General features: G+C 45.8%; 3 protein-coding genes across 3 annotated transcripts; all 3 read right to left on the bottom strand.

The window, feature by feature from the left end:
• Positions 1-10,009: 10,009 nt before the first annotated feature.
• Positions 10,010-11,107, bottom strand: CCR75_002053 (uncharacterized protein; the record flags this gene model as incomplete). Its single annotated transcript, XM_067960153.1, has 1 exon — positions 10,010-11,107. The coding sequence occupies one exon, from the start codon at positions 11,105-11,107 to the stop codon at positions 10,010-10,012; it is 1,098 nt and encodes a 365-aa protein (XP_067815334.1).
• Positions 11,108-11,469: 362 nt separating this feature from the next.
• Positions 11,470-12,090, bottom strand: CCR75_002052 (uncharacterized protein; the record flags this gene model as incomplete). The annotated part of the gene is made up of 1 exon (XM_067960152.1): positions 11,470-12,090. One exon carries the CDS (start codon positions 12,088-12,090, stop codon positions 11,470-11,472), a length of 621 nt encoding a protein of 206 aa, XP_067815333.1.
• A 1,614-nt stretch (positions 12,091-13,704) lies between these two features.
• Positions 13,705-14,463, bottom strand: CCR75_002051 (uncharacterized protein; the record flags this gene model as incomplete). The annotated part of the gene is made up of 1 exon (XM_067960151.1): positions 13,705-14,463. One exon carries the CDS (start codon positions 14,461-14,463, stop codon positions 13,705-13,707), a length of 759 nt encoding a protein of 252 aa, XP_067815336.1.
• Positions 14,464-17,697: the final 3,234 nt, after the last annotated feature.

Below are 17,697 nucleotides of genomic sequence, written 5' to 3'. Positions count from 1 at the left end.
GAGCGTCTCAAAGAGATAGCGGGTCATAGCTTGGCCATCTGGATCTCTGGTGACCCGGCGAGGACGCCGGGGGAGATCGCTGCCCGCGACGCTCTTCATGAGCAATACCTTACCTCGAAGGTAATGACGCGAAGCCAGTATCTGACGCGTTTACGTGATCAAGCCCGTGAGGCTTCGGTGACCTTCGTGAGGGAAATTCCGATCGTTTTGTTTTCAAACGAAACAACGACTGAAAACGAAGTCTCATTTGAGAAATGGGTTCACCGGGCCCGCAAACTCCGTAATATCTGGAATAGCAGAGAGTCTGCGGATAGAGGTGATGTTCGTTTGGAACGGAAGCTTCGCTTCGCTTCGACTTTGCTAAGCTTAAGGCCAAAGGCCAGTTACGTTCGGCATATATGCCACAAAACGAAGAAAGGCCTAGCCAATATTTCAGTGCTTCGGTTGACCGTACAACCAAGGATCGAAGCCACACTGAGGCTTTAGATCCACCTAATCCCACGTTTAGTGGTGGGAAGCGTCGTTTGACGCGAGTTGACCATGAGCTTGGCGCTCAAAAACGTCAACGGCGTACGGGCAATCATGCCGAAGAGGTACCTCGAACTCCCAAGCGTTTTCAGAAGAGGGGTACCCTAGCCACTTCACCAGATACCCTCACGACGACGTCGCTTTAAAAGTTTCTCCACATGAAACCGAAGGTTCCCCCGCGCATCAAGCAGCGCGGGAGGGGGTCGAAATTACGGCGGAAGCATTTGATGCTCTACGGCACGAGGTGCAACTTCTTCGTGAGGTCCTTGCTCGGGTTGAGAGCGCTTTTGAGGCGGTTCGGGGCCGTCTTTCGAAGCTGGAGCGTCAGCAGCCTCGTTTAGAGGACCAGCTGGACATCCTGGTGAGGATGCAGCAATCTGCGGCACGGCCGCCTGCCTGTCTCGGCGCAAGCGCCTTCAACTCCACGTGGGAAGGGTCCCGATATGGCTTAAGCAAGCCAACGTAAAACACTGGGTGTGTACGTAGCTTGCTGGGAAGGTTTAGCGTAAGCTAGGCCCTTCTTGGCCACGACCGTAAATGGTCCAATAAAGCGCGGGCGCAATTTGGTCTTAAAGACCGCGGTAACCAAGTTGGTAGGTAGGTTTTTAGCGTTTAGTAAAACTCGGTCTCCGACCATATAAGAATTAATACAGCTTCTGCCTTTGGCATCTGCTTGTTCTTTTTGTTTGTCTTGGCTATCAGCCATCGTATCCCTTACATGTCTTAAGACACTAAATCTCGTCGCGAGAAACTCGCTTACTTGTTTCCGAACGGTAACAGGGCTGATATCAGCAAGCCTATCGGCCAATTCTCCCCCACCAAGCCCTGAACCACGCAGTAATATCGTTAATGGAACGCGCGGATGGGTAAGACCGTTTACATACAACGGAGTATAGCCTGTAGAGGCATGAACAGCGTTATTCAACGCAAACTTCACTACTGGGAGCATTGAGCTCCAGCGCTTTGGTGTCTGAGCACACACGTTGCGTAAAACGTCTTTAATGACGCGATTGAAACGTTCAGTTTGACCATCGGTCTGCGGATGGTCCGCAGTGGGCATATCCAATCTGGTGCCAAGCACTCGTAAAATTTGATTTCCAGAATTTACCCGTGAAACGGGTTCCCGATCAGAGACAATTGCCACAGGCAAACCATGTTGTCGAAACACGCGATCGATAAACAGCCTTGCTGTATCAACACCATCAATGGTATCCGGCACAGCCGCTAAGTGAGCCAATTTTCTCAATCGGTCAACAAAGAGCACTATGCCGGAGTTACCGGCAGAACTTTTAGTAGACCGAAACAAAATCCATACTAATGGACTCCCAACACACTATGGGTACGGGCAGGCTTGCCTGTGGCGCAGCAGCATGCGCCGACGGTCTAACCCGTTGGCACGTTTCGCATGTGCGAACATATGCGCTGACTCATTTATAAAGTTTGGGCCACCAATAACTCTGGCTGATAGAGCCGTAGGTCTTTTCTCTACCGAGATGACCACCAAGGACAGTGTCGTGTGCCTCATAGAGGATCCGGTACTTCAAATCCTCATCATGAGGAACAACGACACGCGGAGGGTCCGCGATGTCTGTGCAATAAAGCAACAGGTTGTTATCGATAGGAAATCGATGTAACCTTGCACGCAAACGCGCCGGTTATTAAATACCCGAATCCGAGTTCTTTAAGACTCGTAGCAGAGCTACACACTGTTCATCCTTGGCGGAATCCGAACGAATTAATTTAGGAATAGGTGACGAGATAGTCGTTAAATGAGAAAGCTCATAATCTGGCCTGCGTGATAACGCATCGGCCAAAGCATTTTTTGCTTGCCGGGTTTATACTTCACCGCGAAGTTGTATTCTGCAAAAAAAGGATAGCCATCGGGCCATTCTATGTGAGAGATGGGGCGACTTAGTCGCCGTGCGTAATGACGCGTGATCTGTATAAATCACAAACGGCTTAAAGCCGAGCAGATGAACTCTGAATTTGGCGAGAGCATACTTCATAGCAAGTAACTCTTTGTCATGAACTGGGTAATTCTTTTTCGCAGCTTTAAGCTGTCTAGACTCGAACGCAATAACACGTTCATACCCTCAACATCTGTTTGTAACAGAGCACTGCCAATGACAAAATCTGATGCGTCACTGACGACACTGAAAGGCCAATTTGAGTTTGGCAGTGCCAGAATCGGGGCATGGATAAGACTATCCTTAACTGCATGAAAAGCATTATTTTCGGTGCTAGTCCGGCACCATTCTGTATCCTTTTTAAGGAGATTAGATAATGGCCTAGCCATATCAGCGTAATTTTCGCTAAAATTGTGTAAATAATTCGCGAGACCGAACCACTTACGCAAATCCTTTTGGTTTTCAGATACCGGCCAATCTACTATGGCTTTTACCTTAGCGGGATCCGCTCTAAGGCCTCGCTTTTCAATGAAGCATCCTAAAAATGGAATTTCGTCTGCGCCAAAAATGCATTTGGATGCATTGGCATATAAATTTGTTTGTGCGCATGCACTCGAGCGCTGCTCGCAAATGGTCTAAATGGGTTCCATATCCGACCGACCCTGCTCCGCACGACTATGGACAAAAATGTCATCGAAATATGTATGTGCATAACCTCGATGAGGGCGAAACAGTTGCGTCACTAGACGATTAAATATTGCCGGGGCATTAGAAAGCCCTTGTGGCATAACCAACCACTCCCATAGCATACTGCCTGTGCTGCTAACCGCTGTAAGCGGGATAACGCTAGTTCGCATGACCATCGACTCCGTCAAGTGCACTGTACATTGTACATCCCACCACATTGTTCTGAACATCCGTTCTAGGAATAACGTTTTGTGCTGGTATAGAGGCAGCATTCAGCTTATTATAAGCATGTACAATGCGTTATTTACCCTTTTGCTTTTTGACACAAAATTTTGGTGTCGAATGGGGAAATTTGCTCTCGGGGTACCATTCCCGCCTCGTACTTAGCACGAAAGAAATCGTTAATGACGTCACACTGTTCCCTTGATAAAGGCCGCTGTCGTGTGACACAGTATTGACCAAGTCAATTTCATGACGGACACCTCTATCCGCAGGTAAAACAGATGGTGGATTGGTATATACCACATCTTGGAATACCTTGATCCACACATAAAGTGGATCCGTAGGATCTTTAAGGATCAATGACTCACTCCGCGCACTTAATGCAGCTTTTGTATCATCCAGGACGGGCCAGGACAGCTTCGTCCAGAAGTGACGATGAGTTTTACTCAATCATAGGTCGAATGACTACCATCTAAGATAGGTCGTTAGCCCTTAAGGCTCGGCCGCACTCATCAATAGACATTTCGTCTACTGCAGAAGAGCATGTTACGAAGGGATTGCCGCAAGGCTAACTTCTGCCTCGATGCTACCGGTTACACCATTACAAGCGTATTCAATTCCTTACTCAAATCACTTTGCGAGGGTATAGACCCTTCGCGTCTCGCCAGCCTTGGAGTAGAGACAATACGCCTCTTAGAGGCTGGGACATTCACGTCTTCAAATTTTCAGCCTGTATGGGATCTATACCAGAGCTGGTGTCTACTTCGACATCCGACAAGGAATTAGGTAACTCAGCTTCCTTGTCCAGCGACCGTTTACGTGTCATTTCACGTGCATTAAAAGGGTTTGACCCGAAATGCCATGGCGAACCGCCAATTATGTCACTACTGACACTCAGCATGATGCCACCTCGGCCGACCACGGTGGACTTAGACTTGCCACTCCACGTATCTCAGGGATATAACACCCTTGATGACTCGGTCTTAGGCCAACAATGCTTTTAGCATTTAGTGAATCGTTTTTAAAACAATTGCTACTCGACGGAATACGTGCCATTCCAACTCCTTTTTCTGAGTTAAGCCCAAAATAAATGTTTTCAACATTGGATTTAGTAACTCAGATATTACAATGTCTAACACACTGATAAATTTAGTCAGTCATATGCGCCAATAGCGCTTTTGTCTCCTAGCAAAGGTGGGCTCATGACTTCTCAGAAATTTGCTTGGAACATTGCGCGTGGTGCCTAAGGTCTTAGACCTCCAATCGATCCGTGACTCATGGCGTTTAATCCAGGCCATACCAAGGATGGGATCATATCTCGAATTCGATTAAGGACGAGGCAGCGTTCCATACTGTCAAAGTCCAGAAACTTCTTGCCTAAATTCAAGAAACTTTAGGAGCAGTGACACGAGTCCCAGTCGCTAAGCGAGCAGTGATTGTATCACTTTCATGCGCTTTAAGTCCCCAACGCATTAGTTTCCCTCAAGCGAAAGACGTCAAGCATAAGTGCAAGACGCTCCTGAGTCAATTATAATTGACCACGGCTTATCAAAACCCTTTACAGTCGCTAAAGCGACTAGCAGCCAGGCTTGTACTCTCACCGATCTAATTGGGGCTAGATTCTATTTATTCTCACCTCCTAGAGTTTTAACAGAGCCTAGGTCTTCCCCAGTAGAGCGGTTTTCACCTACATGGTATCGACGTTTTCCGCACCGTACCAGATTTCTGGTATAGGTCGGAATTGGTGCTATTTTGAGCTTTACGAGTATTTTGTAGGGGACAGGCCGGACGTAAATGTTTCGTGCTTCCGCACATACAACATCTACAAATGATTTCATGCTGTTCCACTGCTTGAAGTGCCTTTTCTCCCTCCTCAACGAGGCGTAGATCCATGAATTCCGGTCTATTAGACGGTACCAATGTGCTCGAAGAGCTTGTTCGGTAAATAGGCGGGCTAACGCGAGCAGACTTAAAGACGAACTCAGCGCGTAGCGCTATGGCAATTGCGTCTTCGAAAGTAGCTGGATGGGGTCGTAATAATTCCGAACGGTCAACGCCTTCATTGAGAAACCCCAAAAAAATTTACGATAGTTGCTTCTTGCATCGGGCCTTGAAGCATAGATGCAATGAGTGTTCTCAACTCCTGGGCATGGTCCTCTAGGGCTCGTTTACCCTGTCGAGTCGCTATGAGCCGTGATCGTATGCGTAAAGCCTAATCAGGCGGTGCAAACATGCTGGTCATTTGCTGAATTACCGAATCCCATGAGAAAAAAAAGCGTCGTCTATGGACGCTGCACGAGAGTGCCCACTCCATGGCTCTATCTTCGAGGTACAGAGATATACCGAGTTGGCATAGATGCCGCAAGGGTGATCCTGAACCTGGCCGATCGGGGAGGATTCGTACGCATGAAGGTTTCAACCCTTGCATGCAAAACCTCTGGTCCCTGAATATACTGAACTTTACATATTCAAGCCCAAATAAAGTTTTGAGCTTGTCATACGCTATGCCCTGCGCTTCTATAAGTTTTGAGACCTCTTCCATTTCAGTGAAGGCTTAGTCTTATAAAGACTCAGAGATTGACTACTAGTGCTACCAGATGTAGCGGAGCTTCTTCGCTGCTAAAGATAGAGGAAGACTTTTAGACTTCAAGATCAAAAGGAAAACTCAGCATTTTTAATTTTAATTTAAATTCAAAACCTTACCGTAGCTAATTCAAAATAGATTTCGGCCGCCAGATATATATCTGGCGGCGACTACATTTGTTACCCATAATAAATGGAATTTAAGTAATTAATTATTTTAAAATAGAATAAAAGGGTATTTACCCATAAAGTAAATGTACCACAACAACGGTTCTCCAACCGATGTGTGCCCCATTACAATAAAGGTACCACAAAACGGTTCTCCAACCAATGTGTGCCTCATTACAGAGGCAGTCAAAAACACGTCGATTTGGGCGAGCGCGCGTGAACAGGCACAACCGCGTCTCCGATTGCGCATAAAATGCAACGTCAACATTTGATGATATTCCATATGTCTAACGTTAACTCCATTTTGTTCGGTATTGAGGTTTCGACCTCCAAGCGGTACGGAACCGTACATTCGACCAGCACCATTTGTTGGACACACTGCTGAGCTTTATAGGAACGTTATTTAAGTTGTATATGGCATAAGCGGCCACTATAGTAATTTGATAAGGCCTTTCGGTGCGCGTGCTGCTCTTCGAGTAACGCCAAATAGGCAGCCTCCGCATGTGTGATTAGCTGTACTCGAAAAGGCGGGACCAAGCCAGACCCATTCTTAGACCCGGCTTTGATATTGTCGATTACCAGATCAGGAGCAAGCCTGGTATGAGCGAGCGTTAAAATTTTACGCATACGCCAACTGCTGACGCTAACCTAAATGTAGTGATAGCGTAAACGACTTTCAGTAGACAGCGAAGGCCTAAATGATACCTGCATCTTCCTACGATGTTCCGCTGTAAATATATGCTGCAGCGAGTGTACGCTCGAAATTATGCTCGACCTCTAAAATTAAAATTGCGTGGGCTAAAATTTAAGCTTCATTGTAAGGGTGGTCGATTTGGCTATTTTCGCCTCGCGAACCAGACTCAAGATTTTTATTGATCTTCCTATCTGATGAATTTTAATTAAACGATAAATGCTCAGGACTCAATTCAGGCATCAGTAAACTGCAAGCGGGCACGTCGTAATGCGGCCACGCTCTACTTATACACACACCATAGCACAGCGAGGAGGCGGTTTAACCAGCTTCTTTTGCGTGCAGTGAGGTAGTTGCGGTGGGCGCGTTAGCGACTTCACCTAACGCACTAAGTACTTTGATTAAGTGTCTTCACGGGAGCGGTAATCCGGCTCGTGCTAAATAGTTCCGCTTACCATTTTTGGTAGGTGTGTGGACTTCTTAGATGGACTTTTGGGTAATCAAACCAAAGGAAGTTGGAGGCAATAACAGGTCTGGGATGCCCTTAGATGTTCTGGGCCGCACGCATGCTACGACGGGGTGTATCGTTACATAAAATTAACACTTATAAATAGTTTATTAATATATTATCTAAAAGGTAGAGAATATTTGGAGAATATTACTTACATAGTAATGTTCAGAAATCTTATCCATAAATAGGTATAGGCCATTATATCTATTTATCCACCACGACCTGATTGGCACGTTCTGTTTGGCCATTGATCTGAGGATGGTCTGCAGTCGACATGGGGAACTCGCCACCTAGCAGCCCAAGCACTTGTCGCCAAAACCCAGACGTAAATCATTGATCCCGGTCCAATACTATGGACTCGGCCATCTCGTGTAATCGGTATACGCGATCCAGGACAAGAGAGCTGCCTACTTGCCTTTGATCGATGTCTTACATGGTGCTGAATGAACCATCTTGCTTAGACCGTTTACGAAGACGACGAGCCCCGTCCGACCCTAATGTGAAGTCTAGACTTACTGACTTCCAACAGTTGGTTGGAATCGGTAGCGGCTTCAGTGGCGCACTGCTGGACGGTGCAGGCTTTATGCTGACACTGTTCGCAAGAGCGAATATAGTTGGCCACCCATCTAAATAAGTGCGTTCACCAAAATTTCTCTGACACTCGTAAGAATGTCTTTTCACGGCCCAGATGCCCACTAGATGGCGCATCATGGAGCTCGTGAAGGGTCATCAGCTTGAGGTCTGTGTCATGAGGCACATAGATTCCCAAGGAATCACAAGGTGACAGCTGATGCCATAACAGGCCATCGATGAAGCTAAAGCGATTTACCTCAGCTTTCTCCTGCATTTTTTCGACCCCTCAGTGGTAGATGCGGACTCATGCGTCTCGCACGCTGGTTATTGCCATCGCTCTTCGGAAAGGGATTCCTCTTGCTGGGCGTCTTCGCCCCAGCAGGGGCCCAGGCATAGCAGCGCTCATATGACTGCGCTTGCCACATTTGTGACAGACAACGTCTGCATTGCCCAACTCCATGGAAGTGACACCTGTTCTCTCGGCCGACGGCTTATACCAAGCTATCGCCGAGGCACTGTTGTAAAATTTCTCCTCAACTAAGGCAATTTGGATTCCATCGTTGACGGCACCTTTCTAATAAGAGCCTGTCACGATGAGCCATGACGTATTCCGTTCATAAACTTGGGCACTTTTATGTGCTCCCCAATCGGACCTACGGTAATTGATCCCGACAGCTAGTGCATCTCCTGCACATGCTCTTGCATAGATCGCTTCGCCTGCCACGCCCCGAAAACGCGCACCTTATGCAACACCTCGTTGTTTGGTGGCTGGCACATGGCGCGAGTCTTTGTCTTATAATCGCCCATGAAGGGAACACCTTGAATACGCTATACCCGCCGAGTAAGCCCACTCTGAGGCTTTACCGCGCGGGTGCGACATGGAGTACGGCACCATCGGGCTGTCATCTTCGATTAGCTGCGACACACCGCATTGCTTTACTGCTAACAGCCGATGGATATCGTGCGCGCTGCAGTTCCATCGAACTTGGGCGGGTCCATCCGAATAAGCCTCGGCTGAGAGCGGAGAGCATCTTAACAGTCCTGTTGAAAGCCTCGCTTCGAGCCTGCTCTCGCCTTAGCTCATCCTGAGTCTGTGTGACAGACTCCGCCGTAGCATGGCTTTGTGCCTCGGACGCGACCCTTCGCTGTCCGAGCATGAGTGCGTCAAACTGCTCCAACTGAGTAACATGTTGCTCAGGAGACTACCCAAGACCCTGGCCATGGCTTGTTCCCTAAGTCCCTGCGCCGTCTGCTCAGCCAACTCCCGATGATGTTCGGAGGTGGGGGGAAATGAGTCCAATCGATATTGAGGCTCATCCTCACGTACACGCTCAAAGATGCGGGTCGTGGGAAGGATTTCAAGTTCCACCAAGTGTAGACGGGCGCTACTTAAAGCTGCCACGTACTACGCACGCACACACCTTCGACGATTTACCGCCTTCTCTCACGTGCAGTGAGGTTTGTGGTGGGCGCCTTAGCGACCTCACCCAACTCACGAAGTACACTGATAAAAGTGTCGTCACGGGAGCGGTAATCCGGCTCCTCGTGCAAACTTATCAAGTATATTGTAAGTTTAAGACTGATTTATATTTAATCGCATTAAATATAAATTTCTGTTATTACCTAGCATAAATGCCGTCTTTGTAGATAGACTAATATGTGCTGCGAGCGTATCGTTTTTGGGTATTTCGCATAGCGGATGACGCTAGGATGTACCAATGTGCATCACATACATAAGGGTGGGTCACATATATATGAAGCACACTTAAGTGGTAGGTTTTTTTTTTATTACTTCAATTAAGTACCTAGGAATTTAAGTTGAATATAACAATTCCAACGTAAATACTTCTTTATTATTTTCTCTTACAGAAATAATATTCATGTTTTAACGGTACACCCCGTTCCATTTCGTGCTAAACTGACGGCCCCGGGTCACTCGATGTTATGTAAGAGCTAATTCCTGTCTAGGACAGCGACTCAAAGAAGTAATTCACTATTCTTTCCAATCCTGGGTGCAGGTCCTAGTGCCGTGTCATCTTTTGTGCATTTGGGCATGTAAGTTCAGTGCTTAACAATTAATTCATTGTAAATGCCCACATAACGCGATAATCTTTTATCGATAAAGTCATCCAAGAATCTTTACTCGCTCTGTTGATTACAAGCTTCCGCAGTGAATCTCGTAACGTCCAAGGAGCTTTGAGCAATGACGTTCTCGAGACGCTTTTCAATATCGACGGTATGAAGCAAAATTCGCTGCATTAGAATCGCCGAGTCGCCATCTAATCCAGGAATCAGTGCCTGTAGATTCCGTTCGCCTTGCCACAATTGAATAACTCCCGCTTTCAGTGAATACCCTTGAGCATCGAGGTCATCGAGACCTGATCCGTGTTCAAAATGAGTTTTAATAGCTTGCTGTTGCTTGTCGTCGTCGTCAAGATATGGCACGACAGCAATAAGCTGCAACGTGTCGTCTAACTCATTCAGAACCTTTTCAATCGAATGATCTTCTGGTGCTTTACGATCCACGGGATTATAAGCCGGAGCTGAAGAATGCCGTTCTTCGCGCTTGGCCTCGTGACGGTCGTTCTCATGCGTTTCATCTTCCTTTTCAAAGCCTAAATTTGGATTCTCTACTGCGTGTTTACCTACACTTTTGCCCCAGCTTCCTTTGTCCCATTGAAAGACCTCAGGGAGCCCACAGTTGCTGAAAAATTGACCCAATGCCTCCTCTACCAACGTATTACATGCACCTCCCGTCGTGCGTAGTTGCAACTCGACTTCTTTAAATTCACCCTCGATAGGTGTTTTTAAAAAAAATGGAAGTTTTAAGGTCTTGGCTGGGGGAAATTGATTGTGTTTCTCAATGGCGTCCAGGATGCCCAAGAGCTCTTTGTACGATTCCTCATTTGCGCGCTGCTGCGTTGGATACTGTCCAAAGAGATCCGGATGCGTACGCAAATAGAGCTTGCGCAACGTTTCTTTAAGAATTGGCACCTTGACTCCTTTTTGGCTCTTGTTGACGCGTAATTTCTTCCGACGGAGCGTGCGTTCGCTGACTTTTGTTCGTACAAAACTAATGCTGCTGGTTCGGGTTGATAGGAATGGAGGGTCGATAGAGCAAGGCACGCGGTGCTTATGCATTTGTTGCCAGGGAATTGCTGTGCTTAAGCGTGTAGACGCGTGCATTTGGAAGCGAGAAACGATAAGCGTCTGACGAGCTAGTGCGACGAAGCCCATTACCACCGCTTTTCAGAGCCCTGAAGGCAAGAATGAATAAAATTATTTATCACTTTTTTTGAGAGCAAAATATGCGTTTTTCGTAATGAGCACAAATTCGGGTCATGCCTGAAATTACATGTTGCCCATTTTCTTGTGCATTTTACGGCGAGGTATTCTTACAATCGTTCTTTATTTCTAACATAAGATAAGGAGAATTTATCAATGGTGCAAGTATACGTACATCATTTATACGGGACTTAGACGTCTTGATTGCCTGTGTCGAATCAAAAGTTAAGAGCAAAAGCAAAGCACGCGGGCTCGACCAAGATCTCCGCAATACCTTGATGGTGTCGAGATGACTTCTTTTTTAACGGACAATCTCAAATGACCTGATTGTCTTCTTGCAACTCATCTTTGTCATCGGGATCAACTCCACCATTCGAGAGCATCTCACGCACTTTTCTCTCAATATTAAGCGTGTGGAGCAGGATACGCTGCAGAATCTGGGCCGAATCGGTATCCAATCCCTCAACAATCTTTGTAAGGTCGCGCTCACCCTTCCAAATCTTATGCGTCCCAGCTTTAATATTATACCCACGTTCATCAATCTCATCAAGACCACTGCCACTCTCAAAGTGTTGGCGCACTTCCCCATACTCCTCTTCATCCATCAGTGGCACAGCAGCAATAATTTCAAAAACTTCATTGAGCTCTTTCAGCAAGTTTTCAATCGAAGCATCTTCAATTGTCATTTCACTGTCGTCAAATGCTAGCGTAGGTTCAATTTCGTTCTCTTCTGGCAGGACCACACGCTCGCTCACCTTTGTTCGCAAAAAGCCTACTCGAGTCGATAGGATCGGAGACTCCATCGCACAGGGCAAGCGCTGCCACTTCGTTCGCTGCAAGAATTGCTCATTAGCTACAAGAGGACAAACGCGCATACGGGAATAGAGGAATCGAGAAGTGGCGCGTGCCTGACGAGCTACCGACATGAAGGCCATGACGCAAGGCGAAGAGTGTTGTTTTTATTGGTTTTGAGTCATTTCTTGTACAGCGTGATATTAGGTACGTAGTCCATTATTGCTTCAAAACTTTTTTTATTTTCAAGCTGACAAGCAATAGTAGCCGAAGATGCTTTTTTAGCCGCTTAATACTCCATAATAGCTCAAATTTAAAATTTAAAATAGTTTCTTACATCCTTGACAACCTCAAAATGGAAACTGCAAAAAAAAAGTAGCGTAAATAATACTGTACATACAGTACATCGTCTGATACAACCGTTTGCTCTTGAGGTCACGGGAGAGCTGTAACATGAGTTATTTAAATAGTGTCGGAAAACCTAAAGTGACCTCAGGCAATTTGCATACAAGGCCAATGCAAGTCTTTAACGCTACCAGTAGCTAGAAAGCCTGTTGCATGTGACAGAAAAACACGATCTAGAATATTTTCGTGCCTTACATAATAGCACTCCTCTGAATTATGCAATGCGGAGACCTCCAACACATTCATGAGCGCACATTGCAATGAAGTTCAGTCGCAAATAATAAACTGTTTTTGGGAATATGCGTCCAATATTGCGCAAAAGTTTGTTTCGCGAGGAACATGAAAGTTTGCAGCGATTGATCGAAGAGCATTTTTTTATTTGGTGATGAGCAAGCTAAGTGACTCCTACACGGCCCCGAAGACTTCGCAAAAAAAATTGCGTCTTAATACGGCAATGTGAAGAATGCGTCTTTTTACATGACAGGACGTCGACGCTGGCATACCTCTAAATCGTTAAGTTGCTTGCTAATCACTTTTGAGTACCGCGAGTTTTTACGTGTTTGTATAGAAGTCGGATGAAAACCTATTTGCGCTTAAAATATTAGAGGAAGGCACCTTGAATTCTCTTGGTAGAACCACCTTTTGCCATCACGGCCGGTCGGCTGCTTTTGTTTTGATACGGAAAACAGCCTGCATTTTCGTGGCTTATTGCAGTTAGGACGTCGACAGCTTGATTTAAACCTCGCATTAGCTTGAACGATATTGTGCTTTCCCTTGAAATTAATTAGCTATTTCTTACATCGCAGTGTTCTAGCCATTAATTTTTAGCATCACATTCCAGAATCTTAAGTTGTAATCGCGATAACTTTTTTTCTGTTTGAAAGTAATCGTTAAAAGGTATAACAACTCCCGCCAAACAAAATAATTGAAAATTGCTGCTGCAGTGCGAGGGAGCACCAGCGCAGACTACTCGTATAATTGTATACTCTAATAATAATCTAAAAGATTTGCATATCCATTCCAACGAAAGAAGACCTTCACGATTACAGTCTGTCAGAAAAAAATTAAAATCCGCCCGTGTCTAGCATTTTAAATACTGAAAATTCGGGATCTAATTACGCACCTTGTGATAGTCAAACCCAATAAGAGCTCTGCAGACCTAATTGGCCTGGCGTCGAATGAATAAGAAGTATCTCTGACATTTATTTTGTCTAGCTTGGTCCCGACGAACAAAAAAAAAAATAGTGCGTTTGATACACGCTGAATGATAGCTTTTAGATTTTTTTAATTATCTGAAACTTACTCAATTCAGCAAAAACTTGGACAAGACAAACGTAATTTAAACACTCAATTTAATCATGCTTGGTACCAGTGGTCGTGGCAAAACGCCTCTTTAGTCTTGGGAGCACAAGGCCACCTACGATAGCAACCACTATAAGCTGCATCGTCGTGGCGCTATCAATAATGTCTCCACGCGATCGTAGCTCGCGCAGAATAAGCCCAGCTTTGCAGCTCAGGAAATTGTACGGAACGAGCCCAAATAGCGGGCCTAACGTAAATTGGCCTAGCGGAATGGCCAAGTGGGGCGACGCCATGTTAATAAACCAATTGGGGGTGAATGGAAATACGCGCAGGAATATCATATTCAGCGCCATTTCGTCGCGATGTGCGTCCAATATACTTCTTAAGCGATCGAGTTTTTGCGGAAAAAAGTGCGTGACGACGCGGTAGCCAAAACGCCGCGAAAGGAGAAACATAAAGACCGATCCCAGTGTGTTGTTAGCCAAGCACAGAGGAAATCCCAGCGTCATCCCAAACAACGCGCCGCCCAATAGATTGAAAAATACGGTGCCCGGAATCGCAAATGTTTGCAGGTATAGATAGCAGCCCATGTGTGCGAGCAAAAGTGAACCTCGTTGGCGCTCGGAGAAGCTCTGAAGGGTCTTGCCTAGCTCTTGAGCTGCCTCGAGCGTTGTAGGCAGTCGAAGCGCGAGCCACTCGGTGTCTGTGAGCGTCGAGATTACCAGCGAGTGCAACATCACGCCTAATAGCGCCGTGGTGACTATGAAAACGACGCCCACGAGCTGAAGATCACGGCGCCAGTCCGACATCGTTGCTAAACTTTGTCGACTGCTGCGGATCCTGTTCAAGAAAGTGTTCGGAAGAACGGGGGGTAGGTTATTTTTTGGAAATTTTTATTTTGTTATTTGAATGGATTTTATTGCCAGATCGTTATTAATTAAAAAAAAGAATGCCAGTTAGCAAACAGTTTAACTAAGTAAAATTTTAGGAAAACATGATCCTTTGGCTGATGTATATTTGGTAAGGCTGTAGAGATAGAGTGCGGCAACCGATTCTAGTTTACAGATGGACAAAGGTCTAAGTCCTTCATACTAGCCATAGAAGGATATGAATATTAAAAATAACGACGACAAGAAACAGTCTCTAATTTGCTCTACACTGTTTAGTAAGTATACTTCGTTACGACGTAGTGCTAGCTAAGTAAAATAAACAGGTGTTCCTTGTACCGCACACTATCTCCGTCCCAGCGCGAGATTGTCAGGACCATTCAACTCGCTGAGCCCATGACCACTCATTTCGATTTATCTTTTATACCATTCCTTTTCTATTGATTCAAATTACATATGCGCCATAATAAAAACAAGTAAAAAGGTTGGCGCAATAAGGAGAGATGATACTTAGTAATAATTAGATTTAGGATAGGCGATCCTTAGAGGATGAGCCAAAAGTATCGGCTAGTAAAGCAAAAAAAATAATTCAGTCGTAATTTACCCTCATTCCTCACAAGTGGTACCACTTGTTGGTCTTCCGCTCGCTTCTTCGCCGTCCGCTCGCTTCTTCGCCGTCCGCTCGCTTCTTCGCCGTCCGCTCGCTTCTTCGCCGTCTACTCGCTTCTTCGCCGTCTGCTCGCTTCTTCGCCGTCCGCTCGCTTCTTTGCCGTCCGTTCGCGCTTCGCTGGATTGCACTGCGTTGGATTGCCCAGCACTACTTGTAGCGTAAGGGATTCCACTCGCAGCCAGTAACGTACTGCTTGTAGCGTGGGAATTTCCGCTCGCAGTCAACTGCTCCATTCCTTTGGAAGCGCTGCGTAGCAGTTTTGATTGTGTGGCTTCAGTATCCACTGTAACTCTAAGCGTCTGCCTGACAGATATAGTCGCTTAGTCTGTGTGAGGTTGGGACCGGCTTAACACGGTGAAACAGTTAATCCATCTGGAATAAGATTGAATCTCTTACCCATTACGCTTAATGGCTAAAGAAAGTCGTTGAGATTTATGAGCAAAAAGCTAAAAGCTAATAATCAGATTCCATACTACTGTAGTAAGGCTTTCCTCTTTGAGTACGGTGAAAAGTCTGCAAAGACTGCGAACGATTTGCCTGCGTCATTACAAAAGACCCGACGCATTACAAAAGGCCCGACGCATTGCAAAGATCTTAGCAAAGCAACTCACCAAGGAGAAAGGATGCCTGCCCAAGCAAGAGTCCACCTTATCAGCTCCGTTACACGAGGTATACGCGCTTTTAGAAGAAGCCGAGCGCACCATTTTTAAGGATCTTCGGTTCAACTTAAGAGCCTAGTCTTTTTATAGTTCCGAACACATTCTTCTTCCATTATGGGCAACCCTCAAACGCCGAGCTAATGCAGCAAATGATGCACATGCTACAGCAACAACAAGAGTTAATCAAAACATTCGCTAATTCCTAAAAGATAGGTGGGCTTAAGGTGGACGGGCTAAGGATGCCGACGTAAAGCGGAAAAAGCGAAGAGTCGGTTCGCCTTTATTACGCGCAAGTACAGCAATATTTTATTGCGCACGGTAAGAAGTGGAAAGAGGACGCAAAGGCTCCTCAAGTACTTGCCGTACTAGGAAGCTCATTGCGAGGACCAGCAGCACAATGGCTCTTGCTGCATCAAAAAAGAAATTCACTCAGCCGATGAGTTTTCTCTAGCAGTGAAAAAAAAACAATTCGTCTTTGCGGATCTGCAACAACGTCTTCGAGACGATCTGCATCGGCTGAGACAAGCCAATTGCAAAGGCTTAACGGACTACATTGCGAAATCTCGACACATTATTTCGCAAGTTGAGGACATGACTCGAGTTGACATTTCATCTATTTTCAACGAGGGTTTAAAGCAAGAACTCAAGAAGAAGTTCAATATCGACGGGGAAACGCACTGTAGGATGCTATTACTGTGGCGCTCGATTTTGAACGCACACATTCGGGTGTTTATCATCACCACAACGCTACAAAACCTCGTCCTGGTCCACAAAATGTGGCCAGAGAATTAAACAAGAAGCCAGAGCCGATGGAAATCGGCAATGCTCGGCCATTTAATAGGTCTTCTTGCGTCCATAATCGACGTCGAAATAAACGAAAGTGTGCATACTGCAAAATACTGGGGCACACGATTCAGCAGTGTTACAAGCGCAGGAACCAGCAAAATAATCGCGGCAACGGATATCGTCGCGATCGTGCGAACGCCAACTATTTCGTGAATGAGTCAGTTAAAGAAGAAACCATCGCGACTGCGTCAAACGAAGCTATCACCACACTATGTGAAGCTGACTTTGCTTCCTTCACGGGAAAAGATTTGATCATCTAAAAGGGTCATCTTGACGATCGTGCTGTCAATATGATACTCGATTCTGGCGCCACATGCAATGGGGTGAAGCCGAGTTTGCTGCAATGCGTCATGTCCTGAAATGGCTTTCAAGTCACTCGTTTCGAAGGCACTAATAACACCAAAAATAAGTGAAGAAAGGAGTCGCCAATAGCCCATTTGATGATAATCGAATTTCTGACGTTCCGGTCATTGAGTGGCCAATGAGCAATTGCCATGATGTAATTCCGGGTAAGCCCTGGTGTGCTGCGCACGAGCCAATCATTAATTGACGTACTCATCAAGTTTCGTTCAAAAGTGGTGACATACCATATGATGAGGTTGTGAATCGGTCATTATTCCTCTGCTGACTTCTTAAGGAAATTGAAGACATCACAATTTGAAGAAGTCTATCGTGTCAAAATTTATCAAGAGTCGGAATTTACAAAACCTCGTGAAAACGATTGAAGGCTTTACTCGATTCCTATAAAGATGTATTCCCAGAAAAGTTACCGAATTCATTGCCTCCTCATCGGTCGGTGGAGTTTGGTATCAATATACAGCCCGGTGTGCAACCGAGTAATCGTTCGCCATTTCGACTTTCACAAGCTGAACAAAAGGCTTTACAGAAGTTCGTCGATGAGAACCTTTCATGCGGATAGATCGAGCTTTCAGACTCGCTTTGGGTATCAAACATCTTCGGCATTCCTTAAAATGACCCAAC

This window comes from Bremia lactucae, linkage group LG1 (genome assembly GCF_004359215.1).
Source record: "Bremia lactucae strain SF5 linkage group LG1, whole genome shotgun sequence".
Taxonomy (NCBI): domain Eukaryota; phylum Oomycota; class Peronosporomycetes; order Peronosporales; family Peronosporaceae; genus Bremia; species Bremia lactucae.
The sequence above is the reverse complement of the archived record's forward strand: the minus strand, read 5'-3'. Positions and strand labels throughout refer to the sequence as shown.